General features: G+C 41.8%; 6 protein-coding genes across 8 annotated transcripts; 3 read left to right on the top strand and 3 right to left on the bottom strand.

Moving 5' to 3' along the window:
* Positions 1 to 115: 115 nt before the first annotated feature.
* LOC132198959 (uncharacterized) lies at positions 116 to 3,253 on the bottom strand. The gene is made up of 4 exons (XM_059623311.1): positions 2,722 to 3,253; positions 2,545 to 2,660; positions 2,310 to 2,484; positions 116 to 2,250 (listed from the first exon to the last, which is right to left on the bottom strand). Exons 1-4 carry the CDS (start codon positions 3,082 to 3,084, stop codon positions 2,041 to 2,043), a joined length of 864 nt encoding a protein of 287 aa, XP_059479294.1. The 5' UTR covers positions 3,085 to 3,253; the 3' UTR covers positions 116 to 2,040.
* Positions 3,254 to 3,390: 137 nt separating this feature from the next.
* Positions 3,391 to 8,977, top strand: LOC132198607 (ribonuclease 3). 3 transcript variants are annotated; one of them, XM_059622721.1, is made up of 22 exons: positions 3,391 to 3,481; positions 3,639 to 4,112; positions 4,163 to 4,282; positions 4,336 to 4,539; positions 4,594 to 4,820; positions 4,876 to 5,189; positions 5,246 to 5,435; positions 5,488 to 5,604; positions 5,661 to 5,804; positions 5,853 to 6,003; positions 6,064 to 6,405; positions 6,458 to 6,570; positions 6,627 to 6,847; positions 6,903 to 7,034; positions 7,085 to 7,228; positions 7,292 to 7,398; positions 7,455 to 7,560; positions 7,613 to 7,774; positions 7,837 to 7,997; positions 8,050 to 8,195; positions 8,245 to 8,353; positions 8,402 to 8,977. In XM_059622721.1, exons 2-22 carry the CDS (start codon positions 3,646 to 3,648, stop codon positions 8,682 to 8,684), a joined length of 3,960 nt encoding a protein of 1,319 aa, XP_059478704.1. In that variant the 5' UTR covers positions 3,391 to 3,481; positions 3,639 to 3,645; the 3' UTR covers positions 8,685 to 8,977. The 3 variants fall into 3 exon arrangements, with proteins under 3 accessions (XP_059478704.1, XP_059478703.1, XP_059478706.1); XM_059622720.1 differs by having other exon boundaries at positions 3,399 to 3,559; XM_059622723.1 differs by having other exon boundaries at positions 3,399 to 3,559; positions 4,166 to 4,282.
* LOC132198609 (uncharacterized) lies at positions 8,947 to 10,171 on the bottom strand. The gene is made up of 4 exons (XM_059622725.1): positions 10,034 to 10,171; positions 9,811 to 9,910; positions 9,370 to 9,704; positions 8,947 to 9,313 (listed from the first exon to the last, which is right to left on the bottom strand). Exons 1-4 carry the CDS (start codon positions 10,035 to 10,037, stop codon positions 9,036 to 9,038), a joined length of 717 nt encoding a protein of 238 aa, XP_059478708.1. The 5' UTR covers positions 10,038 to 10,171; the 3' UTR covers positions 8,947 to 9,035.
* Positions 10,172 to 10,183: 12 nt separating this feature from the next.
* Positions 10,184 to 12,992, top strand: LOC132198608 (zinc finger protein with KRAB and SCAN domains 5-like). The gene is made up of 5 exons (XM_059622724.1): positions 10,184 to 10,281; positions 10,858 to 11,085; positions 11,138 to 11,344; positions 11,398 to 11,690; positions 11,807 to 12,992. The coding sequence occupies exons 2-5, from the start codon at positions 10,870 to 10,872 to the stop codon at positions 12,168 to 12,170; spliced, it is 1,080 nt and encodes a 359-aa protein (XP_059478707.1). The 5' UTR covers positions 10,184 to 10,281; positions 10,858 to 10,869; the 3' UTR covers positions 12,171 to 12,992.
* On the bottom strand, positions 12,987 to 15,292 carry LOC132198610 (E3 ubiquitin-protein ligase MARCHF8-like). The gene is made up of 2 exons (XM_059622726.1): positions 15,134 to 15,292; positions 12,987 to 15,051 (listed from the first exon to the last, which is right to left on the bottom strand). Exon 2 carries the CDS (start codon positions 14,996 to 14,998, stop codon positions 14,306 to 14,308), a length of 693 nt encoding a protein of 230 aa, XP_059478709.1. The 5' UTR covers positions 14,999 to 15,051; positions 15,134 to 15,292; the 3' UTR covers positions 12,987 to 14,305.
* Positions 15,293 to 15,654: 362 nt separating this feature from the next.
* Positions 15,655 to 24,321, top strand: LOC132198569 (ubiquitin carboxyl-terminal hydrolase 32). Its single transcript, XM_059622666.1, has 24 exons — positions 15,655 to 16,013; positions 16,304 to 16,431; positions 17,409 to 17,514; positions 17,570 to 17,688; positions 17,742 to 17,901; positions 17,961 to 18,200; positions 18,359 to 18,484; positions 18,538 to 18,674; positions 18,730 to 19,411; positions 19,473 to 19,639; positions 19,691 to 19,862; positions 19,924 to 20,168; positions 20,230 to 20,578; positions 20,632 to 20,783; positions 20,843 to 21,068; positions 21,124 to 21,248; positions 21,642 to 21,776; positions 21,836 to 21,976; positions 22,033 to 22,217; positions 22,275 to 22,482; positions 22,534 to 22,725; positions 22,780 to 23,112; positions 23,175 to 23,267; positions 23,402 to 24,321. The coding sequence occupies exons 1-24, from the start codon at positions 15,956 to 15,958 to the stop codon at positions 23,576 to 23,578; spliced, it is 4,656 nt and encodes a 1,551-aa protein (XP_059478649.1). The 5' UTR covers positions 15,655 to 15,955; the 3' UTR covers positions 23,579 to 24,321.

Here is a 24,321-nt window from a genome sequence, read left to right on the forward strand (position 1 = left end):
TTGGAGATTGGAATCTGGAGGAGTTTTAAGTAAAGAAAAATACCTTAAGCAGAAAATTCAACTAGTATAATCAGTAAAAAATAAAAACTTCAATTTAAAAATTAAAACTGAAGAAAAAAAGATGAATTTTGAAGAGCCAAAATGTTGTTGTAATTCAACACTTCTCGTTTTAATAATTCTTCGGCAATCTCAATATGATTTTTTTTAGTTTTAGAGAACCCATTTAATTTTGAAAAAATTATTTCTTTTTCCAGTTTATCCTTGTTTTCCTGCAGGATATTCTCAAATTCTTCCTCGTCACTGCTTGATTCAGATTGACGCAGATTTCTGTAATAAAAGCTTGGGGAGATTAAAAAATAATCATTACTGTGCACAAGAACTTTGCTTGTTGATAAGACATTCGGTCATTAATAAAAAGTTTCCGTTCTGGATTTCCACATTAAATCCTTAAAATTCTCTTCAACCTGAATATTGTGCCGCGACTTCTGAAAATTCATAAAAATCGACGTATTTTCAATATTTGACTTCGTCGCTGCTCTTCTGAGATATTTCCGGCAGTGCTTGCAAAGTTAATGACAGTCGAGATAGGAAGAAAAATAAACAGAGCTGCGAGGGCCCCGTTCGTCTTCCCATCATATTATCATTCACAGGCATGAACCTGCTTGCACACATATATAGACATTGAGCATCACCCAAGACTTTGATTAGCTGCATTAACTGGGAGCTGCGCGTCCTGAATAAGTAAATAGGTGTTAATTATTTTAGAGAGGCAAACTCCGTTTCGAAACAAGCTGTGGATTATGTGCACGCCGGAGTAATTGAATCATCATATTCATGCTGCGCAGTGTGGTTTGACTTAGTTTGCTTTAAGCGCGCTTTTATCGTAAAACCCCATTTCAAGAGGCATTTCATTACCACACCCGGGTGGATAATAAATTAAATTGTTCTCCAAGCATTATAATTTATTGACAATTTTAAAATTGACTCAAGCAGAAAATGGTATTACATAAATTAGTTTTTTTTTTTTAATTGAATATATCAAAAGAGGAGAACAACATTTTAGATTTTAAAAATAAAAAAAAGCAGATGCGATGCAGCAAAAGACCTCCGGAGTTGAGGCGGTCTCGCAATTTTGACAATGAGACAAAGTTCAAATTATTTCCCAATTTTGCTGGCAATGAAATTTTACTAACTCAAAGGTTCATTTTTTTTCTACAAGCGCATTTCATTATTTTAATGTGCGCGGTCACAAATGCTCGCCTGATAAATAATTCACACGCTGCGAAAGTACGACTGACCGCAGCACGCATTATAATAATACGCGAGACCGCAAAAGCAAACATTGTATTGGTGTTGATAATAAGCGCTTTTTCACAGCAAAAGTTTTAAGGGCTGCAAAATGTTGAAGCGTGCTTGGTAAATTGAATTTGGGCATGAACTGTAGAGCAGCCGCGAGAGCTTATTAAGCGGAAATTTTTAACATTGAGCCGCCTAAAAAGCTCGCTGTCCTCATTGTTTCCTCTTTTAAAAAATACATTAATGGAATGGGTTTGCAAAAATCGCGTCAAAGATGAAAACTGAATTGAGATTTTCATTATAGTATATTCAATTTTCAGCCTGTAGGTGTCTTTAAGTTGTATTGACCTTTGACGAGAAAAGTTGTTTCTGAAGATAGGTATTATCTTGTCATTAGAGAGAAAACAAAGACACTCGTCTCAAAATTACACATATAATCTTGAGATTTATGTGGGCTAGAAATTGCTTAAGTTGCAACAATCATATTTAGTTTAGGAAAAAGGCTTTAATGAAATTTTTGTTCAGGTCGTCTTTACATGTAAAAAAGAATCATTTTCAAGCAATCAGAAAAATATTTTTCCGGTTAGGCTCAACTAATTTGCTGAAGGTAATTTGAATCATTGATGAAGTTTATCTTTAATAACCCATTAGAATTATCCAAAAATTAATCTTCCTGCACACCTGAATTTTCAATGTCAATAACTCAGCATAAATTACTACCAACAACCATTCTCCTCCGTGTCATCAACCAGATTGAACTGCTTCGGTCTGAGACACAGGAAACTCAGGATTGGCCACTGCCTCTGGGGGCAACATGAAGGCCTGCCAATTTCTCATCTCCTGCCAGTTACCAGAGAACCGGGCAGCATCTTTTGGTGCAAGCATCAACATTTTGCAAGGCACCTTTAAAGGGTTCAGATCCTTGTCTGCATTGATGCTGCCCTCAGCAGGAGCCTAAAAAATAAAAATCCAGTTTTTAATTATAAGAGATATGGTGCAAATGAAATTGTTACCTTAAATGGTGCATTGCTATAGGAGACTTTGACATCCATGTCTTTGGCAGAGGGGCTGACTTTGTTGAGGTACTCTGTGACAATGCACTGCTTTTTGTTGGTAGGGTTGATGGTCATATGGGCCAGCCGAAGGCAGCACCTGTTAATGAACATGGCTGATGGAAAAGAGATCCCTCTATAAAGTGGAAAAAACAACATTTATTTATTAGATAGAGTTTACAAAATTTTTACTAACCTGGGGTGAGTGCCATCGAAGATGGTGCCCAAGTAGTTGTAGATCTCCTTGAAATTGATCCCCAAAATATCTTCAGGCCGAGGGTGCCTTTCGCAAACAGCAATCATCTTTAACACCTTGATCGAAAATAAAAATTTCAATCCAAATGATTTTGATTCAAACAAATTTTCCCCATACCTCGCTGATTACCATCGACGAGTTATCATCACTAAGGCAGCCGTTGGTGTCGTCGTTGGTGTCATCGTCGTCATCGTTGGCATTGGCACCCATGTTCTTAAGCCACAGGTCGATGGGTGGTTCGGCCTCGGGGTTCTTCGGCTTCCACATGCCGTCCAGCTTGTGCATCTGCAGAAAGTTGAGCAACTCGGTTTCGCTCCTTTGAGGCACAAACTGCTGCAGAAACTCTTCGTTTTCCGTGCCGTAAAGATGGATGCCCAACAGCAACATCGCCTTTTCCTTCCTTGTCCACCTTCGCTCCTCCTGGTTCTTCCTCTGGAAGCCGCGCTGCGACTTGCATTGCGACAATTTCTTGCGACCCATCTTGCTGAAAAAGTCTTCTTTTGTCTCTAGAAGCTTCTAAAGAACGAGTTGCTAGTCGTGATTAAGCCGGTACACAAAGAATGCAGATCGGCGATCGGCGAACCCCCGCGTGCCTTTGAAAAGAGAAAAATGATCTTTTCGGACCTCGGATCTTTCTTTTTTACAAGTTTGGAATTGGATACTTTTGATCTCCCCCCTTCCCCCTCTCCTTCCCCCCGCCACTCCATTCAGTGAGGACGTGAGAGCGCGAAAAATTCAAGCCAATAGAGGGCAGCACCGACAAGGAATGGTGCAGGTTGTGGCCTGCAAAAAGAAAACAGAAGAAAAGAAAACAAACGAAACGAGCGATGAGCACTCGATCAACCCACTCGTGGTGCAGCAAGTAGCAGCATGCATGGTTTATTAATTTTTATTATTATTTGCTGCAGAATTTAAATAAAATAATACTGCTTTTTGAAACAAAGTTCTACGACAGGTAATAATGTAAATAAAATATGATTGAAAATGCCGAAAATTTTTTTGTTCATATGTTTGTGATCAAAATTTTTTTGTAGCCAGAAAATGTCTCGACCTCCGGAAGACCCTGCAGCCGGCGACTACTGGTCGTATAGCGGGCGAGACGTGCCCACCCACTCGTCATACACCGTGCAAACGACGCAGCGAGTCGAGTTCTACCCTAAAAGCGGCACCTCGACCACCCCCGTCAGAGAAGCCGGTCGTCAGCAGTTCACCGAGGTTCACCACTACACAACGGTTAGCACTTCATATGGGGCGTACCCTCCACCACCCTTGCCCACCGACTTCTCCGCGCCGCCTCCAAGCTACCTGCCGCCTCTAAATGTGCCACCTCCGCCAATCTTGCCCATTGCACCAGCAATTCCGAAGGATGGCAAGGGAGTGCTTGAACTGGAAGGCTACAAGGTCAGCGCCAAAAGGGCAGACAAAATCATGGAGCTGCTTTTAAACAAGGACACAACCTCCTCCCTCAGATCGCCTCCAAGAGGGCACGTCTCTTATAATAAATCAAGGTTCAATTAGTTACTAATTAGATGAATGATTTTCTTAAAATAACCTTTAGCAGGTCAAGTCAAGCAAGAAGACCAAGAAGTCGTAGTCCTGCATCAAAAAGGGAAAGAAGAAGGAGCCCACGGAGGAATCGAAGTCCACCTCGTCGCAGGAGCAGAAGTCCCAGAAAGAGGTTTTACTATCGATTTATATTTATTTCTTGATTAAAATCTTTTTTTACAACAGAAGTCCAAGAGATAGAAGAGGCTCACCCAGTCTATCAAGGTCAAGGGATGTGAGATCTTTGAGTCGATCAGAAAAAAGACCGCTTCCCAGTAGACCAAAGGAAAAGCCTGTTGGTCGAGTTCCTCCTAGACCTGCCGCTAGTCAATCCAAGCCGGAAACCTCGAAGTCTAATGAAGATCTGCCCAAAGAACCCGGAGAGGAAAAGTACGAAACATGCAACTTTTTGTGATTAACATTCAATTTTCATGATTGATTAAGGAATGACGAGAGCTGTGCTAAGGAGATGGCCAAATATTCTTATGTGAGTTCCGCCCCTTTCGAATTGTACTACAAGTACAACCGAGGAGTCTTTCAACCAACTCAACGTCAGCTGGACATTTGCAAGCAGTTCGAGAAGGAACTATTGTGTCGAGGACAGCAGGCCAGGGCGTCAAAGCCAACCTATCCTCCTCTGGATAGGAAACAGAAGCTACATATCCACAAATGTAAATTTAAAACTAATTTTTACATCTCATTTTATGGTTCAAATCATTTATTCAGGTTGCCAAGAAGATGACTGTGATAGTTCTGACAGCGACGACGGAAGTTCTGAAGATGAGGGAGAATGCAGTCTCAGGGAGTTGGAGCACAAAAAGAAACATCCTGACCGACTGCACCCTGAGCTCTGGTTCAACGACCCTGGCGAGATGAATGATGGGCCGCTCTGTCGCTGCAGCATGAAATCTCGCAAATCTGGTATTCGACATGGAATCTATGCTGGAGAGGAGCCTCTGGCGTCCTGCAATCCCGACTCAAACAATGCTGAGCGGCTTTACCACTACCGCATTACAATTTCACCTCCCACAAATTTTCTAGTAAGGAGATCTACTCTTTTCAAAATGTCATGTATTATTTACTTATTTTTTTGCAGACAAAACTTCCAACTGTGATTAGTCATGATGGTCACGAGTATTTGTTTGAGGGATTTTCTCTGCTTTCCCACTACCCTCTGGGCAATCTACCTGTCTGCAAAGTCATCAGGTTTAATTTCGAGTACACCATTGTGTACATTGATGAGGATTTGCCTTACAATTTCACCATGCGTGAACTGGACCTCTTCTGTAAACTTGCAATATTTTGAAAGGCTCGCATTTCATATTGGTTCTGTTTTAGATCAATATTTGTTTGTTGAAATTTTGGAACTCGTCGACTTCAATCTCAAGGCTGCCAATGACCCTGATGGGTGTCCTCGCTTCCACTTCTTTCCTCGATTTGTCCGAGAGCTGCCAGGTAGATCTTAATATCATTCTGTGTGCACTTTAAATAATGATAATTGTGTTATGCAGAAAATGGTATCTCTATTTTGTGTATGAGTGAAGTCCTGAAGTATTTGTTGGAGCAAAACAAACCTCTCGTCCAAGAGGAAGACCTTCTTGAATATCTCAACAAGTCTCAAACTGAATGGCTGAACATTGCTGATGAAGTGAAAGGTAAATTGTAATCTTAACTCGTAATATAATTTAAATGTTTTCTTTTAGGAATGATCGTCTTAAACCCTGGAATGAAGCCCAGCTCGGTTCGAGTTGACCAGTTGGATAGAGAAAAAATAAAGAAAGACTTCCTGACCTATCCCGAGATTGTTCACTTTGGCATCAGACCACCTCAGTTGAGCTATGCAGGAAATGCAGAGTAATAAAAAAAAAATGCATTTTTATAAATAATGATAATTGGATTGTTTTCCTTGCTAAGGTACAATCGAGAATGGCGCGAGTATGTGAAGCTACGTCACTTGATTGCAAACTCGCCGAAACCTTCGTCTGAGGAAAAGTACAATCTGAAAGTTAAGGAGGATAAACTACAAGAGATGAGAATGCTGAACAAAATGAAAAGGGATGTGACGGTTGCCATTTCATCGGAAGGCTTTAACCGAACAGGCATCATGGCTGACATCGTCCAACATGCCATGGTCCTGCCTGTTCTAGTTTGTCACCTGCGCTTTCACAAATCTGTCGACCAGCTGGAGAAAATCATCAACTACCAGTTCCAAAACCGCTACCTGCTGCAGCTGGCACTCACTCACCCGTCATACAGGTAAATTTGGTTTGTTTTTAACGGATGAATTAATGTCTAAATAAAAATTTAGAGAGAATTTTGGCACAAATCCTGACCATGCAAGAAACTCTCTGACAAACTGCGGAATACGGCAGCCAGAATATGGAGACCGCAGGATCCATTACCAGAACACTAGGAAACGAGGTATAAGATTTTTACGCTTTCCTTACCAGCTGGTAATATGTGGAATTTTTCAATAGGTATAAAGACCTTGATCAGTATCATGTCTCTGCCTGGAAAGAAATCAGAAACCGAGTCAAATATCACACACAACGAACGTCTCGAGTTCCTCGGAGATGCTGTTGTTGAATTTGTGTCTTCCATTCACTTGTTTTTCATGTTCCCTGACCTGGAAGAAGGTGGCCTAGCCACCTACAGGGCTGCGATTGTTCAAAACCAGCACCTTGCTCTTCTTGCCAAAGTAAAAAAAGAAATATTCTAATTAACTTAAAAAAAACTTATCCATTTTCAAACAGACTCTACACCTTGAAGAATTCATGCTTTATGCTCACGGGTCTGACCTTTGCCACGACCTCGAACTGCGCCATGCCATGGCCAATTGCTTTGAAGCTCTCATGGGCGCCCTGTACCTTGATGGAGGCATTGATGTAAGAGGTCATTTCCATGTATATACCTTTCAAAATTTTTTTTACGTTAGGTTGCTGATCGAGTATTCTCTGAGACGTTTTTTAAGGGTGACGGTGTATTGGCGAGTGTGTGGATCAACTATCCTTTGCACCCTCTGCAACAAGAGGAGCCAAGTGGAGACAGACACTGGGTAGCAAAACACCCCACTCTACAGGTTGGAAAAGCTGCAATTTTAAGTGAAAGTTTTAACTGTAATAATTTTATTTTAATCTTCAAGAAACTGGTCAAGTTTGAGGAGGAGCACCTTGGCATTCCGTTTAACCACATTCGCTTATTAGCTCGTGCATTCACAGACCGCAGCATTGGATACAACAATATTACTCTGTAAATTTCAATCTGCTTAAATTTATATCATAGATGGATTAATTTTAAATTTGTAGAGGATCAAATCAGCGTCTGGAATTTTTAGGAGACACTGTTCTCCAACTGATTGCTTCGAACTACCTATACAAGCATTTCCCAAACCACCACGAAGGGCATCTCTCGGTATATATTTTGGGATCTTTCAAATTGACAGACAATAAATGTTCTATCTTAGCTCCTTCGAAGCTCTCTGGTCAATAACAGGACACAGGCCAGAGTTTGTGATGACATTGGGCTGACTGATTTTGCAATTTACTCGAACCCTAAGTCTGAGCTGAAAACCAAAGATAGAGCTGATCTACTAGAGGCTTTGTTGGGCTCTCTTTATGTTGACAAGGTACGTTAATCCCTCCCTAATTGTTGATATTTGAATTTGTAACTGAAAATTTATTAATCCAGGATTTGGATTACTGCACAACCTTCTGCAATGTGTGTTTCTTCCCGAGACTTCGCCAGTTCATTCTGAATCAAGATTGGAATGACCCGAAGTCGAAACTGCAGCAGTGTTGTTTGACGTTGAGAACCATGGACGGGAAAGAACCTGACATACCTTACTACAAGTAAAACAATTTAAAGATTATTTATTGTTTTCAAAGATAATTTTTTTACAAGGGTGGTGCAGTGCATTGGGCCTACCAACACTAGGGTGTACACTGTGGCTGTTTACTTCCGAAATGAAAGACTGGCCACGGCCGTTGGCCACAGCATTCAGCAGGCAGAGATGAATGCTGCCAAGGAAGCTCTGATGAAATACAAATGTAGGAATTTTTTATGAACTTGTGAGTTTATCATAAATTTAATTTACAGCAATTTTCCCTCAAATCAACCATCAAAAGATGGTGCTGCAGAGGACTATAACCAAACGCAAACCGCGGCAATACAGGGCCAAGGAAATTGAGCAGGAGCAAGCTGAAAAGTAATTAATAAATATTGCACATTTTCAAATTTTAATTTTCTAAAAAAGGAGCGGCAACGAGGGGGAAACAAGTGCTGCAAACAAAAAGCGGCAACAGAAGAAGAAAAAGGCCTCGAAAGAAAAAGTTGAGGAGGAAAAGCCAGTTCCATGCCCCACTCTGAGCTCCCTGCTGCAATTTAGAAGCACCCCTGAAGAGAAGGTATTGCCTCGGAACACTGACTTGGATTTCTCTTTGAGTAGCAGTGACAATGATGATGAAGATATTTTTCAACAAGCACCAGAGCAGAGTGCAGCAGACCTCTCTGAAGGAGAGTGTTCAAGTAGTGATTAGCACATTTCTATTGATTTCTGAACATTACAAATCTTAATTTTAACTAGTGATCAGAGCAATTGTCTTAGGTATTTTATAATTTCTGGAGTTTAAAAACAGAATAGTGCAATTTTAATGTTTGAAATGTACCGATGCCCCATCTTGCCATTCACACGTATTTTTTTAATTCTGATAATGACTCGTTCCTCTCCACTAGGACAAGATCTAAATTTTGCAATTTAACTAGATAATTTGAAATTTTGGTTATTTTTTCCTGATGCATAGCGAAAAAATAATAAAAATTTAAAACTGCATTTCATCTCTTTAATTATGCTTTTTAAATCACTTTTCTCACGTTTTCGTTTCAATGTTTTACGAAGTCAATAGTTGCCCAACTCTTTGCTTAAAATGTGGAATGTAGCTCAACGTAGGAGCTTCTGTGATCAGTCTGTGTTTGATTGGCCTCAGTCTTGGTTTGTAAAGGTATGGATCTGGAATCTCCTGTGCCTCGTCCAGAGAAAGGAGAAGGTGTTTGCTGAAAGTTGCCTCTTTTGAAGGCACCAAGCAAACACTGCATAGGCTGTCCCCCGTCCCTGATGAAGCAAGTGGTTCAGGCAGAAGTCTGTCGCTCAGTTTGTACTCGTGAGTACCTGTTTTTATACAACATTATTACTTTTACTTGTTCCAATTTTAACTAAAGCCTTACAAATATGGCTAGGCGTATCTTTCCGTGAAATATTTCTCTTCTTTTCTGCAGGATGGCACTCGTTCCAGTTGAACTGCCGGAAGTCTCGTAGCCTGGAGAGGTCCTCGGAAGGGCAATAGATTTTCTTGTGTCGGTGAGATGTCACATTCTTCTTAGTGCTTTTCTTTTGGCAACATTTTCTGACAAATTTGCTTTCAGGAGACTTCGTGCTTGGGCTTTTTGAGGGTCTAGACCTTGCTATTTTTATGATTTTCCCACAATCTCTCAAGTCTCTGAGGAATGTTGACTTTGGGGAGTAGTTGATAGTGTGTTTTGAGGATGCACTATTTTCTTTCCTGATGAAAAAAAAATTATCAGCAAAAAATAATCATGCATTTTTAATTATTATGTACTTAATACTAATTTAATTGATACACGCATGGTAAAATTTTGTGAACTTACATTTTAGAGCGTTGGCTCGACAAAACCTCATTCGGTGGCAGGGTAAGGCTTCGAAGGCAAATTTTTCGCTTAGGAGACTCATCGAATTGACCTGGTCGTCCTGAAAATAATATTACAAAAGTTACTGCGAGTTCTTAAGCTTATTGACGATCCGTCGAAGAAAAACAAAATTTTTGTGTACGTAAAGCAACTTCTTAATACATTTCGTCCAAAAATAACTTACCCATCCTGTTAGAATTATGTTTATTTTCTTGAAATTCGCACGAAACTTTGCATCCGTCTAACTTTTCCCACGGATTCAAATTATTCCAAGGTCAAACTCGTCTGTTTTGGTCCGTGCGCGTGCGCACAACGACGACAGTGCCTCCTGTGCGTAAACACAGCGAAACAATCTTAATTTACAAATGGTGGCCGTGAGCTGATGTTCCCCTGTAAACAAGACGCATTTTTCTTCTTATTTGTGTCAATCAGGTAATAAAAATCGGGTTTCAAGCTCTGAATTTGTTCCCGAATTTTTGCTTTATTTTTATAACTTGTAATCTCCGCTTGTGCATGTTCAAATTTTGCAAAACGACCAAAGCTTTGTTTAGCGTCTCACCTGTTTTTATGCCTAGTAACAAGAGATGCTGCGCAACGCTGGTTGCATCCGTCACTCGGCGAGCATCTCATCAATTTTTGCTTGATTTCTTTCATAAATTTGTAGCGCAAATGGTAGAATAACATTTTATGATTAAATTTTGTCAATTTTCTTGCGCAAAGTCCGCTTTTAATGCACTGAACATAAGCATTGCCATTAATTGCTATGGTGTCGAGCGGGTTGCATACCACATAAACGTTCAGGCGCTATACTCATGAGCCGCCTTTTATGCTGCAAAATGTTTTCAGAATTTGATTACATTAAATTTATCAATAAAATTATAGATGGAAGACACATTGAACGATTAATGTAACAAAGCTTTTATTTTTTGATTTGATAAGAGTTTTATATTGCTAAAATAATTAATTTAATTTTTAATTGCACGATTTTGATTTTCATAAACTTTTCAGATATCTTTCACAATGAATTTTTCCACGTTTGGACCCCCTTTCCACACAACGTTGCCACCAATGCACCAGTTCACAAAATTCTCAGAGCCGATGCTTTTGAACGGCGGAGTTCAAAACGCAGTCATGGTCACCGCTGTGCAGGCAGACACCCTACAGTACGTCCCAGTGAGCCACCAGGAACCCAGTAGCAGTCCTCCCAGACTCACAACGCTGACCTCCAGTGTTCAGGTAATGAGATTAGACAATTTATAAATCTGTGAAATTTATTTTCAAATTTTAGGTCTCTCCAACCAAGTACGCTCCCATGATGTGGGAAAACATGCCGATTTTGACAACCATCGACAGCAAGATGGTTGTGCCACCCACGACGCAGGCCAATGCTCCAGTCTGGCGCCTGGTTGGGTCCAACGGCGAAATTCTCGAATACCAAGAGGCCCACGACCTGGTCAAGCCAATGCACATAAAGGAGGAAGAAAAACATCTAGAGGTAAAGCCAGCATGTTACAAATCAAAATCACACCTTAATATTTTGAAATTTAGGATTCAAAAATGTGGTCAGAGGCCATTCACCCTGACTACCCTGAGATGGGTCACCCACAACTCGGGTCAATGCACGTCATCATGGAGCAGGAACAGGAAACTGCTCACATGGAGCAGAAACAGGGTCAAGCCTTTGACGAGGTGCCGCCGAATGGAAAGAAAAAGCGAACTCGGAAGGCCAAGGTCAAGGAAAAGAAGCCAAAGTATCGCCCTGGAGAAATCAGGGTCTCCACTGCTCTTGACGGTTCCACCCTGTTTTGCTGTCCCGAATGCAACATGGCCTACGCAGACAGGTGAGAATTAGTTTTAAACTTTTAAATAAATTTAAAGATATATTTTCCATTAAATTTTGGAAGTTTAAGCTTATTATGTAACCATTTGAGAGATAAACAAAAATGTTTGATTGTAGATATGAGCTGGACCAACACATGAGCACACACAAGTTGGAGCGGCGCTTTAAGTGTGACGAGTGCGGGGCAACCCTGAAGAGGAAAGAGCACCTGGACCAGCACAAGCGGGGTCACTCCACAGAGCGGCCGTTCGTCTGCTCAATCTGCATGAAGGGGTTCAAACGCAACGAGCACCTCACGCGCCACTACGTCATCCACACGGGCGACAAGAACTTCTCCTGCAATGAGTGCGGGAAGGCCTTCTCCCGCAAGGACCACTTGCACAAGCACGCCCAGACGCACATGGCCAAGCGGGTCAAAACCGAGATGACCCTGCAAACGCCGCCCCCTCATGAGACCGAACTGATTCTCTCTCAGTGCTAAGCACTTAGAACTATATTTTTTGTAAACAAGAGGAGTTAGTCAGCTACGAATTATTACATTTAATGGGGCTAATTCGAGTCACAGAGGAGCCACTCCAGGCAGGAACTTTATACTCCCCTAATTTTGTAATCTAAATATTTTTGTAAACAATTGATCTCTCAAGATTAATCTTTCTACTTAAAAAGATTTTACATATGGTTGTAAATAAGTACGTTTTAGTAGAACATTTTACGAGGAAGTGCCTTTCGAAACGAAAAGTGTGTGATGATTTTTCGACACAATTTTTCTCCAAGAAGTGCTTTATTGCAATTTATAAAGTGCCATTATTGAAACAGCGATGATTTTTGGTCTCAGAAATTTTTGACAAGCCAGATGCTAAAGGATCTTTCAGATTGTGGTACAAATATTAAAATACCAGCTCACGACGTTTTAAAGTGATCTCATAGTGTTCCACTTTGGAAAAAATTTATCTCATATTTTGTACTCAATTTTGTGCGTGTCCTCCCTGCTCTCAATTTGTATATAAACAAAATCGTTTTTTAATGATTTCATATGAACCTTTAAGCTATTCTAAGTAGTAATTTATTTGTTAGGATCTAAGTTATAAGTTGCAAACAGCAAAATTCAAAGATTTCCATCTACCTCCGCCTTGCAGCTTTTTTTTAGCAAAAACTGTTTGTTGTTTTCAAAGTATTTTTGACTTGCAGCAGATTTTAAACGTTCATTTTCCAACGCATTTTACTGATTTGTTTTGTTCCTATTTTGTGTGTTTTTGTAGACCTTGAAATCAGTTTTCTGCAAATAAAATTCCAGCAATAAACTCCATGTGGCTTTTTATTTCGCAACTCAAAATAAACAGTAAAAAATTAAATATCATCGGCCTGAAAACACTTTTCAAAGCAAGCACAAATTTTGACAAGAACGGAGTGCAGTCAACCGCGACATGAATCAACAAATCACTCTCCATAACATTGATAAAAATCCATTCAAGAAAGGAACTGTGCTTTTCATCTCTCTAAATCTATTACTTTGTTCGAACATATAGAACCCATCAAGTTTTTTTGCAGCAAAGGAACTCAAAAGAACATTCTCATTTTATGCAGTTGATAATATATTTTGTTCTTTGGTCAACTTTTTCAGAAAAGAAGCACCGAGAGATAGTAAATTAATTTGTGTGAGTGTTAAAACTTTGTTTTGCTCGACAGAAGAATGAAGTTGGTAGTTTTTATCCATTTTATCACATTTTTCACACTAACCTACAAAGTTCAACACATATAACATTTGCAGAGGAAAATAGTTTACAAGCCTCTCTTTTAATCCATTAAATACAAGTTACGTTTTACTTTAGTCTCCAACATATCACTTCCATTCTACGATTTCAAAAAGGAAACTGACTGGCATGGCCTCTGTTTAATTGAGCATCAGACAACAATTTCCAAAATTTCTGAATTGATCAGCCAGTTATCCTTTGATGTACAAATGGCACAAACGAAATTCCACATTTTGGTCAACGCAAAGAAATTTTACAGCTATAGAAGTACTTTATTTAAATAGTGAAGTTAATCCCACGGTTGAAATGATAAAAATTAAGTAATAAAAACATCTTTCATAAATTCCGACCAACATCTACCACAAATCAAAGGGTTTCTGTGTAGAGTGCTCGCCCAAATGAAGTTAATTAATCAACCAGTAAGTACAACTGCGGTTACCGTAATAATATGTTATGATTAGATATTCAATAATTGTCCATCATCACCTTGTACGAGTTTTTCTTTGCCGGTTCACCGTCAGCACTGCGAAAGTGATTTGGACGAGGTGCTTCCGAATTTCCATACTTGTGCACGGGAAATTCCGCTCATCAACTTTCTGTAAAAAAGCACCGGATTTTCTTGGGCACAACCTTACAAATAAAAGATATCAGTCAAAAAACTTTTCATGAGTTAGGAATATGAAATTTGAAATTACAATCAGTTAACTAAATTAAAGGATGATTTGGTTGAATGAGCACCGGAAAAGAGGACGCGTGTCCTTGATGAGGTCAACATGGGTTAAGGGACAACGATAACACAAATTTCCCACAACACCTTTGGCAGTTGCGAGACATCAAATCAAAGCGAAATTTGCAGCGGACGCATTCACGCTCTGCTGGCAACGTCTGGCGGCGCCACCGGGACATGCTGGACAATGTTGATGGGGTGGAGGGGAGTGCCCAGGTCGCCCTGCTCTAGGAGGCTGCTGGCCTCGCAGGGTGGCAGCGGCTCGACGGTGACCGAGGAAAGGCTGATGGCGCCCGGCTGCTTCTCAGGGGCGTCCTGAATGTGGATGACCCTGTTGAAGGCGCGCCAGCGCTGGCACAACCGCAGGTACGATTTGCACTGAATGTACATGAAAACAATGCCCCCCATGAAGCCGATGGCCACCACCACCAGTTTGGTCCAGAAGGGCCAGTCGAGCATGCCCTTGCGCACCTCGTCGGCGGTGCGATCGACCAGGACGTAGAGAGACCACACAACGCACGCCAGGGTGACTGAGTGGAAGGCGACGCTGCACAGCAGCCGCCGCCGCTCCACTGGCGACATGTCCAGCGACTCCCACTTGGAGAACGGCTTCACTTTGCTTTGCATCACGAACTGGAATTTGCACAGCTCGCAGCTGCGGATGTCCGACGACTTGATCCATTGCTGCAGACACGCCTGGTGCACGTAGCGCAGGGAGCCCGCGCAGTAGCACGGTGCGATCAGCGGCGCGTCCAATTCGCCCTCGCAGTGGCAGATGCGGCAGATTTCGGCGCTGCTCGACGATATTGTCGAGCACTGCGACACGTTCATCTCGACTCTTGTGTTGAGCAAGCAAGTGCTGAGACCTAAATAGCTGCAGCGACCTGAAAAACGAGAGATCAGTGTTAGTGTCCGCATGCCAAGACAGGCACCTCCAGAGGTGTCTCGGGCGTCGCAAATGCTCACCGTGGCAGTTCAGACTGCGCGGGCACTGGCTGAGATCGAAGTTCGGGGCATTTTGGGCCAAAGGCCGAGTGACGGACCCGCAGTTCGAAGGCGATCGTTTATACTGTGACAGCCATTGATGTGGTCTCCTTCTCTTTATAACATATTATTTGTTGAAGGAAATGCACGCAATGTCGAGAAGACTCGTCTGTCCGCCGTGTTGATTGCTGCTGATTTGGCGCCAAATTCAAATTATACAAAAACATAATTTTTTTTACGTTATCTGTTATCTCTGATTTGAATTATTTTTTGTTGATTCAAAAAAATTCGGATAAATAATTTTTTAACTGGAAATTACATTAATCAATTTTTGCAGTGAAATTTGTGTTTCTTATGAACCTTATTAATGTTTTACGTAGGAAAAAAAGATGGCGGAAGAACGTATCTTCATGTCAGGCAACCTATTCTCAAAAATTGCACAATGCACCCATATGTTTTGCGATGACAGCGCCACCATTTATTCGACCTTGATTATGCAAATAATTTGGAAATTTCGCATGTAAAAATTAATTTCCCACCTCAATTTTCCCGTATTTTGAATAATAATTTTTGTTGCCAATATTCCGTGCAAAATTACGCTGAGACAATAAAACTGGGGTGCAAAATTAATCTCTTGTTCGCGGTCCCAATACGCCATGGTAGCCCGCCGTATTAGTTAACCACCACCACACCACCAGTGTGCAGCAGATATGGCGACTTGAATGGAGTTGCGGTCAAGTCGCCCCGTATGTTTTTGCCCAGAATTTCGCGAAGCTGAAAATTCCGATGGATTAACCGGGGAGGATGGGTGCTAAGGATTCCAAGCCGAGCGTGATTTCGTACGAGGACGCTTTCAAGAGAGGTGCGTGAAAAAATCTCAGTGCGAAAAAGTGGCGAAAAATTCTTGTCATTTTATTATTGCCTTTGTTATCCCACGGCTCTTATAGTTTGATAAGAGAAGAACCTTTTGAATACGGCGTTAGATTAATTATGTGTGTCATCCTTGGCGTGTGCCTTTGGTTGAATTTAATCAAACAAAAGGCCGCGGCAAAAATACGACGCGGAATTCGCACTATTTTGCCACAATCTTTTTAATGAAATATTGCGCATTTACGTTTAAAGTCTCTTAATTAATTGTTTTCTCCATTGCAGTATCCGAGGCTGATTTTAAACGGCTGAAAGATGCTTTCAAGAAGATCGCAGGCCTCAACAATTACATCACCAAGAATGCGTTCATCAAAGATGTGCTCGGCGAAGGAGTTCCAGTTCCTGTTGCTGAGGTAAAATTTATTTATTAATATCCAAAAAGGTGCCAAAAAAACAGGTAATTCAAAATTATCTCATTGATGTGGAATTTTAATTTAGAAGAATTTTTTCACTTGCTCTTTGAATTCCTCTGGATCCAAAACAAACTTGTAGGGTTGCTCGATAAAGAAGTTCTCTTTCCTCTTTGAGCAGCACCAGTTGATTCGAAATGTCCTGCTCGATTTCCTCGGAGTCCTATGCTGTTGGTATTCGAGGAAAACTTTCTTCTGGATTTCCTCCTGACTCATCCAAACCTCCGAGTGAAACTTTTGAGCCAATTCCAAAAAGTACTTCTTCTCCGCTGCAGAAATCTGCCTCTCCCGTTCTTTGACCCTGACTTGCAGTCCTTCAATCAGCACCCTCAACTCCTTGTTGCCCTTTTTGCTCAGGGCCAACAGCTTTCCCAGACAATTTTCCGTAGTCTTGCAACTTGAGTGCAACGAGATTTTGTTCAGCTCCTGCAGAATCCTCTCGTCAAACTGCTCCATCTCCCTCTTCAGTCGAGACAGGATTTTCAGTCTGGTGCTCAGGCTAAAGAGCACATGCTTCAGTGACCCTTTGTCAGGGTAGTGGACGCAGCTGCTGTAGTAGTGCTGACGGACTACCTTGCAGTTGCTCTTGAGCACTTCTGCAAAGGCCAGTCTTGCGCCCAAAGTGATCTGGAGGTAAACTTGGTTTTCGAAGAGCCGCTCAATCAGCAAATACCTCTGGATCAGGGTATCCCTGAGTTCTATAGCCAAGCAGAGCAAGTGGGGGTGGTTGAGGCTGGCAAGAAAGTTTTTAAAGTTCCTGAGGCAAGTGGCCAGGGTGACTATGCTTGACTCCAGCGTTGCCACTGTGTAGTCAATTTTGTTTTTGAGTTCTCGAATTGGATCCTGCCAGCCTGATTTTGGATCCATTTAACTAAAATTGTGCAACAATATGTTATTTTTAACAATCAATCATTTTTCAGCACATTTACTTGGCCTGTGGTGGGACGTCCAAAGGGATAACTTTTTCCAATCTCCTGTGCGGACTGGTCCTCTTGACCAAAGGACGGGAAGATGAGAAAATCAAATGTATGTTTTAAATTTTGAAACTAATTTTTAATTAATTTTTTATTCTACATTTTAGTCCTCTTTGGTTTGTATTCGAATGAGAGTGGCACATACATTCACCGGGATGAGATGGTCAAACTCATCATCAGTTCTGAAGGTCGACCAAATGAAACAATTGCCGCTCTGTTTTTTGAGGTATTGCGACAAATCATTTTTTAAATTTTATTTATGTTGATTTTAATTTACAGAGTGAAAAAGTCTCTTACGACCAGTTCAAGGAGTGGCTGTTGCGATTCCCACAGGCCACTGCTCTTTCCCAATGGCTCCTGCTTGAGCCAGCTACTATCCCAAGTCTGCCAGAGGCAGATTCTCCAACGTTTTACCAAACTTTAGCTGGAGTGACACACTGTAAGTTTATTGCAACCAAATTAGTTTTTATTATTCGTCACTATTATTTTAACTCATAGTGGAGGAGCATGAGATCCACGGACTTGAGCCTCGTTACTGGAAGCTGCAGTCTACGTCTCCATCTGGCCAGCTTGATTTTGAAACCCTAAAGCCGTTGCTCACTCCGCCAGTTCCTCACCAAGCAGTCGAAGGCTTGTTTCGAGCCTTCGACCAAAATCATGACCAACATGTTGACTTTAAAGAGATGGCATGTGGGATTTCAGCTGCTTGCCGAGGCCCGCTTGCTGAGCGCCAAAAATGTGAGCAAATTGTGTACAACATTTTTAATTTAATTTAAATAAATCCAAAACAGTAGGTAATACTACAATTTTTGTGAGTAATATCAGAGTTAGACAGAGTTTTTCCGTACTAGTTAATTCGTACAGCTTGAAAGTAATATTAAATTGTTATTTTTCAGTTTGCTTCAAAGTTTTTGACAAAGATCAGGATGGGCGTCTGAATGACTCGGAAATTCACCAAATGGCTGATATTTTACTGCTAGTGAGGGCTGAAAGCTGCGCCACCCCTGACTATACCAGTTTAGGTAATTTAAAGCAAAAGAATGAAACAGAAAGACTCTTATTTAAATCTTTTTAGATTCTGTTGATGCGATAGTAAAAAGTTTGGAGCAGCAAGTACCAGGGTGTATGGAAAGTGGTCTGACTGTGGAGGATTATTTATTATGGGCTGTCAACAATCCTCTTACCTCACTTTTCCAGCAGCTAATTTTTCAGGTCAATCTAGAGTATTATGATTTAGAAATTTCAAAACTGACTCTGTACTATGCAGGTTTGCCATGTTGTATTAGGACTAAAGCCAACTTCACGCCAAGAAGAGCAAGAGGTGGTTATGGGTTGGTTGCAGCGGGAGGAGAGGAGAGGTTTCCTACCTGGTCAGTTGTGGTACTTGATCTCGTACGATTGGTGGACCTCGTGGCTCGATTACGTCTCCAACTCTCTGACCAGAGGTGGTTCAGTGCCTAGGCTGACGTTTGCTACCGAGAACCCTCCCAGGAAAACCGCCAGCTCCAGTGCCTTGACCCTCCTAGACCTGCCCACTGGATTTAGCCCCAGCAGTTCTCCCATCCCTTCGAGGAAAAATCCTCCAAGTGGCCTCACCTGTGCTCGTCCTGGCCAAATTGACAACACGCCCCTCGTCATACCACCACCAGTGGCTGGGGTCAACAAAATTCCACCTTTGACCGCTGAAGGTGGCAAACTGAAAAAGTCAATGCTGGCCAAAGGAAGGGACTACCAGCTTTTGCCACTGGCCCTGTGGAAGGCCCTGGAGCAATGGTACGGAGGGGCGCCTGCGCTGCCTAGACAAGTCATCCGACCCAAAGAGGGAGCTGATCCTGAGCTGGAACTGTACCCTCTGGTTCTCAAGATCATGCGCCACCAGGCTAATCCAAGGACTAACCAGCAACAAACTTGGTCCGACGTTGTCGGTGGTTATGGTGCTGCAGCATTAGGTAGGGAACTTGAAAAATCACATTGTTTTTGTTATTTGAATCTAAATTTTATATTTTTTAGTGTCTGCTGGTTACGGATATGTGCCTCAGAGTACAACACCTAAGAGATATGTGGCCTACATGGCTGCTTTTTCCCGACTAGCCACTGTTCGACAAGTTTACGAATTTCTGTGCTCCACTTTGAAGCTCAGAGCTGAGGATGTTAGACTGTGGCATTGCAAAGATGAGGTAGATTCAAAACTATTTTTCCGATTCCACTTTTTTACATTTCAATCATAGATTAACATGGTATTACTGGAAGAGGAGGAGCTTACATTAGAATCATTGTGGATAGAGGACGATTCGCAAGTGCTGCTGGAGGTTAGAAACAAAGATCTTACCTGGCCCGAAGAGATGGGCTCCCTGCAGCAGCAGCAACAGCAAAGTGCCAACAGGCGGCAGAGCATGCTTGGTAATTGATTTTAAGAGCTCAGCAATTTTTGTAAATAACTTCAAATTTTCTTTCATATTAGGCCCAACTGAAAAGGGTGCGACGGGTTTGAACAACCTTGGAAACACTTGCTTCATGAACGCAGCCCTGCAATGTGTCAGCAACACTAGGCCCTTAACGCAGTATTTTATAAACAACATGCACCTGTACGAGTTGAATAGGGTGAACCCCCTAGGAATGAAAGGCAACATAGCCAAAAAGTATGGCGAGTTGGTCCACGAAATGTGGAGCGGAACTGCAAAAACAATACCTCCCCTCAAGCTAAGGGTAATGTTGTTTTATTATTAAAAAAAAAAATTTTTAATAAATAAATATTATTCCAATTCAGCTGACCATAAGCAAGTACGCACCTCGGTTCAATGGCTTCCAGCAACACGACTCTCAGGAGCTGCTGGCCTTTTTGCTGGACGGCCTGCACGAGGACCTGAACAGAGTGCATGACAAAGTCTACTCCGAGCTGAAAGACAGTGCTGGCAGGCCAGACGTCGAAGTGGCTCAAGAGGCTTGGGAAAACCACATCTTGCGCAACAAAAGCATTGTTGTTGATCTTTTTCATGGCCAGCTCAAGTCCAAAGTCATGTGCAGAGTGTGCGGACACGAAAGCGTCCGCTTTGATCCTTTCAACTACCTGAGTCTGCCCCTGCCTATGGAGAGCTGCGTCCACATAGAAGCTATCGGTTAGTTTTTTTTTAGACATAATTCACCATAGTCTATAAAGCTAAATTTTCAGTTGTTCGACTTGATGGTTCTGTTCCTGTGAAGTATGGAATGCGCTTGAATATGGACTCAAAGTACTCAGCAGTCAAAGAGCACTTGTCCCAGCTGACAGGCCTTCCCCCGTGCAAACTTTCCCTGACTGAAGTTGCCAGCGCCCAGTTGAGGGTTTGTTGTCTAAATACTTATACATATTAATTTTTGATGTCCTTTTATTCTTTTTTTAGTTGACCTTTTCTGACTCTGACAAAATCAAGCCACAGTACGCAAGTCCGTTGTACGCTTATGAGTTGCCAGCCACCCTTGCCGCCCTCGAAGGTCTTGACGACGAAGAGCGGAGCAGTCTGGGCAGCACTGGGAGTAGAAACAGTGAGGCGCAAACTTTTACACGCATCCAGCGAATGACTCGTCCGCCTGCAGACCCATCCTCAATGCCTTATTCCTATGCTAATGGTAAATAACTCAAATCTGATTTGGTCCTCACGGCTGATTTCTAAATTTTTCCCAGGTCCCTTGGCGCTCACTCCGTCAGCGATCAATACTGCGAATGGCTTGCTGAATGGTAACCGCCCTCCCTCAGAGTCTGAGGTAAGGTGGCGTCTGGCATGCATGCCCTCCATTCTCTGTTTCAAGGTAAATGCAGCCAGCCTCATCAGTGTGCCTGTCCATTGATATTGAATCAAAATTTGCCAATTCATTCGTGTTAAAAATAATTTTTAACTCTCTTGGGTTCTGTACAGATGTCAAGCTGACCATTCTGTGGTTGCTTTGTGTCTCGTCCGGCTTTCAATCATTTGGGAAATGAAATTTTAGTAGACAGGAAAGGAAAAACCAACAGCGTGTGGCTAGCTGCATTTATGTGCTTGTGTTTGTGGAATTTATGTTTGCTTTCTGGTTGCAATGGCTTGACAAGATCTTAAAAAAGGCCTTGTTTTGTTAAAGTGTAAAACTTAAAAAGCCTGCAACCATTTATAACGGGAATCAAATTTGCCCCACCTTAACTTGGGTTATTTTTAAAATATCTAGTCTCCGTCGTCAATGGAAATGCCTCGTCGGACAGAAAGTGAGTCTTCGCCAGACAGTGCCATTTGCAGATTGTCTCCCGACTCGCAGGTCGGTGGAGAGGTCAAAACCATTAATCACAGTTCTGATAGTCAATTGGTGCGTTCAAATTAAAGTTCTCTTGAAATTTTAGTCATTTTAAAATTGTTCACCTGCAGGGTGGAAGCATCAGCGGTAGCAGCAGAGGCCGTGGCTCACCGACACCCAGTCTGGGCACAAGCAGCTCAGGTTCGTCTCACCATCTGCCCACAGCCGATTGTGATAGGCCCAACTACATAATTGCTCTACACCGAAAAATGGTTAATTTTCTCACTTGTAAGAAAAATAAATAGACTTACAAATATTATTTGAACAGATTCGGCAAGAAAACTACTTTGTCTCTTGGCAGCGGACTCAACCGAGTTTATTTGGACTGCCACTGCTTGTACCTTGCGGACAAGGCACCACCCACAAGGCCCTCTACGAGGCCGTCTGGAGACAGGTGGCAAGACTTGTCTCTCCCCTTCCACCTAGTTCTGCCCCCAACCATGCTCTTGACTGGTTAGTTCTTCCTGTAGCAAATGTTAAATTCGAAATTCAATTAATTATTGTTTTCAGTGATGATAGTTTGGGATACGAGTTCCCATTTGTTTTGAAAGCTGTTGCCCCTGGCGGCGTGCAGTGCTCCTGGTGCCCTTGGTACAGGTTCTGCAGGGGCTGCCGCATTCAGTGCTCAGACCTCGAGTTCAACAATTCCGCAACCCACCTGGCCATTGATTGGGACCCGACGGCTTTGCATCTCAGATACCAGAATTCCAAAGAAAAGGTCTGGAGTGGATTTTGTAATACCGAAATTATTACTCAAATTTACTTTTAGGTTTTTGTTGAGCATGAAACAGTGCCAGCCACCCGGCAAAAACATTCCGAGCCAATTGGTTTGACGCACTGCCTGGAGGCCTTCACTAGGGAGGAGCAGCTCAGCGATGAAGAAAAGTACTTCTGCTCAACTTGCAAGGAGCGCCAGCTGGCTACCAAAAAGCTGCAGATCTGGAGGCTGCCTCCAATTTTGGTCAGTTTATTCTAATATTGCATTGAAAAAAATTAATTTTGTGTGCTGGCGTAGATTGTGCATTTGAAGAGATTCCAATATGTCAACAACAAGTGGATCAAGTCACAAAAAGTGGTCGAGTTTCCTAGAAACAACTTTGACCCTACGGAATTTTTGGCTTCGGTGCCCAAAGAAACTCTTCTCCGTCACGCAGAGTTGTTGGAGGAGGAGGCCGAGAATCCTAATGGAATGACAAATGGAGTGTGTCCCAGACCAAGGGAAAGGGTTGAGTCAACCTCTCTGTCCAACACACCTGTTGTCGATGGCGCCTTGCAAGACTTCCACCAGCACAAGCTGATGGATGTCGCAGACACTTTCAAACTCAACTACAAACTATATGCAATAGTGGTACATAATTTGATTTGAATGACATTTTATCGAGATGAAAATATAAAAATTTAATTTTTCAGTGTCACACCGGGATTCTTGGTGGAGGTCACTACGTCTCCTACGCTTGCAACCCCAACGGCAAGTGGTACTGCTACAATGACAGTAGATGCAGGGTATGTTGGAAATTATTCACAAATAATTCAAAATTTTTTTCTCGTATAACAATCTAAGGTTAAAATGATTACATTTATAGAGGTGGCTTGCTTTTTTAATTCAATTTATAGATTTGGGTTTTTTTTTCTTTTAGGAGGTGCCTGAGCCACAGATTGACTCAAGCTCTGCGTATATGCTGTTTTACGAGCGGGTGGGTCTGAGTCACGACCAGTACATGCCGAACGTGGAGGGCAAAACTCCCGACGACCGCACTGACCTGGATGAGGAAATAGACTCGGAAATTCGCAGGAGCAACTGTGTCCTCTCCTAGATCAGCAAATGCGTCTACACAAGTCCAAAGATATTCACTCTCACCTCTTTGCCTAATCAAAAGTTTAGTTATCTCTTCACTTGCACTCTCTCCGTCTCTGTCAGGTATATTTTACTACTTTTTCACTACTATGTACCATAGGAGGTTATATTACGACGGTCCTTAAATTTAAAAGCAGTGTGGATGGGCTCCCTACAAAGCTAATCATTTGCTCACAGGTAATTTATTGTTAAAGTTTGTGTATTGATTATTATTATTGTCGGGACCACTTGATATTGATTTGTTCGCTGGAATACTTTACGGTGCGAGAGTAAGACAAATCCATCATTTGTTGTATCCACCGAAATCCACCACAATTATTGCTGTGCCATTCATGTGTACATATTGAATAATGGATAAGAGTGATTAATTAACCTTCGTCAAGTGATAAGAAGTTAAAAATTCTTTGCCTAGTCTCCTGTACAGCCTGTTGTTATAATCGCTCGGAAAAAGAACACTTAATTAAGTTGGACTTACTCTTAATTACCGCCATTATAATAAGCGTGCTACTACTCTAAATGTATTCCGATGGAAAAATATCAAATTTATTGCTTGTTACAAGATGGTGGAGCATGGGTTTACTCCCGCAGCTATAATCAGTTATTGTTGAACTTGAACAAAGTCAAGCGAGCGCATTGTTAATAATGAAACTTGAAAATAAATCACATTCCTATAAGCCTGAACAAAGGTCTATTTTTAATTAA

This window comes from Neocloeon triangulifer, unplaced genomic scaffold, assembly GCF_031216515.1.
Source record: "Neocloeon triangulifer isolate White Clay Creek 2 clone unplaced genomic scaffold, ASM3121651v1 ptg000013l, whole genome shotgun sequence".
NCBI lineage: Eukaryota > Metazoa > Arthropoda > Insecta > Ephemeroptera > Baetidae > Neocloeon > Neocloeon triangulifer.

Excerpts from the sequence above, each read along its gene's own strand:
- LOC132198959 (XM_059623311.1), bottom strand. The coding sequence starts at position 3,084 with ATGGGTCGCAAGAAATTGTCGCAATGCAAGTCGCAGCGCGGCTTCCAG. Across the intron at positions 2,661-2,721 it reads CGTCGATGGTAATCAGCGAG|GTGTTAAAGATGATTGCTGT; the intron begins GTATGGGGAAAA and ends TTTTCGATCAAG. Across the intron at positions 2,485-2,544 it reads TTCGATGGCACTCACCCCAG|AGGGATCTCTTTTCCATCAG; the intron begins GTTAGTAAAAAT and ends TCCACTTTATAG.
- LOC132198607 (XM_059622721.1), top strand. The coding sequence starts at position 3,646 with ATGTCTCGACCTCCGGAAGACCCTGCAGCCGGCGACTACTGGTCGTAT. Across the intron at positions 6,004-6,063 it reads AGCTATGCAGGAAATGCAGA|GTACAATCGAGAATGGCGCG; the intron begins GTAATAAAAAAA and ends TTCCTTGCTAAG. Across the intron at positions 6,406-6,457 it reads CTCACTCACCCGTCATACAG|AGAGAATTTTGGCACAAATC; the intron begins GTAAATTTGGTT and ends ATAAAAATTTAG.
- LOC132198609 (XM_059622725.1), bottom strand. Across the intron at positions 9,705-9,810 it reads TCGAGCCAACGCTCTAAAAT|GAAAGAAAATAGTGCATCCT; the intron begins GTAAGTTCACAA and ends TTTTTTCATCAG. Across the intron at positions 9,314-9,369 it reads AGATACGCCTAGCCATATTT|GTACTCACGAGTACAAACTG; the intron begins GTAAGGCTTTAG and ends GTATAAAAACAG.
- LOC132198608 (XM_059622724.1), top strand. The coding sequence starts at position 10,870 with ATGAATTTTTCCACGTTTGGACCCCCTTTCCACACAACGTTGCCACCA. Across the intron at positions 11,345-11,397 it reads AGGAAGAAAAACATCTAGAG|GATTCAAAAATGTGGTCAGA; the intron begins GTAAAGCCAGCA and ends TTTGAAATTTAG. Across the intron at positions 11,691-11,806 it reads AACATGGCCTACGCAGACAG|ATATGAGCTGGACCAACACA; the intron begins GTGAGAATTAGT and ends GTTTGATTGTAG.
- LOC132198610 (XM_059622726.1), bottom strand. The coding sequence starts at position 14,998 with ATGAACGTGTCGCAGTGCTCGACAATATCGTCGAGCAGCGCCGAAATC.
- LOC132198569 (XM_059622666.1), top strand. The coding sequence starts at position 15,956 with ATGGGTGCTAAGGATTCCAAGCCGAGCGTGATTTCGTACGAGGACGCT. Across the intron at positions 18,485-18,537 it reads CCCTGACTATACCAGTTTAG|ATTCTGTTGATGCGATAGTA; the intron begins GTAATTTAAAGC and ends AAATCTTTTTAG. Across the intron at positions 22,218-22,274 it reads CCCAACCATGCTCTTGACTG|TGATGATAGTTTGGGATACG; the intron begins GTTAGTTCTTCC and ends TATTGTTTTCAG.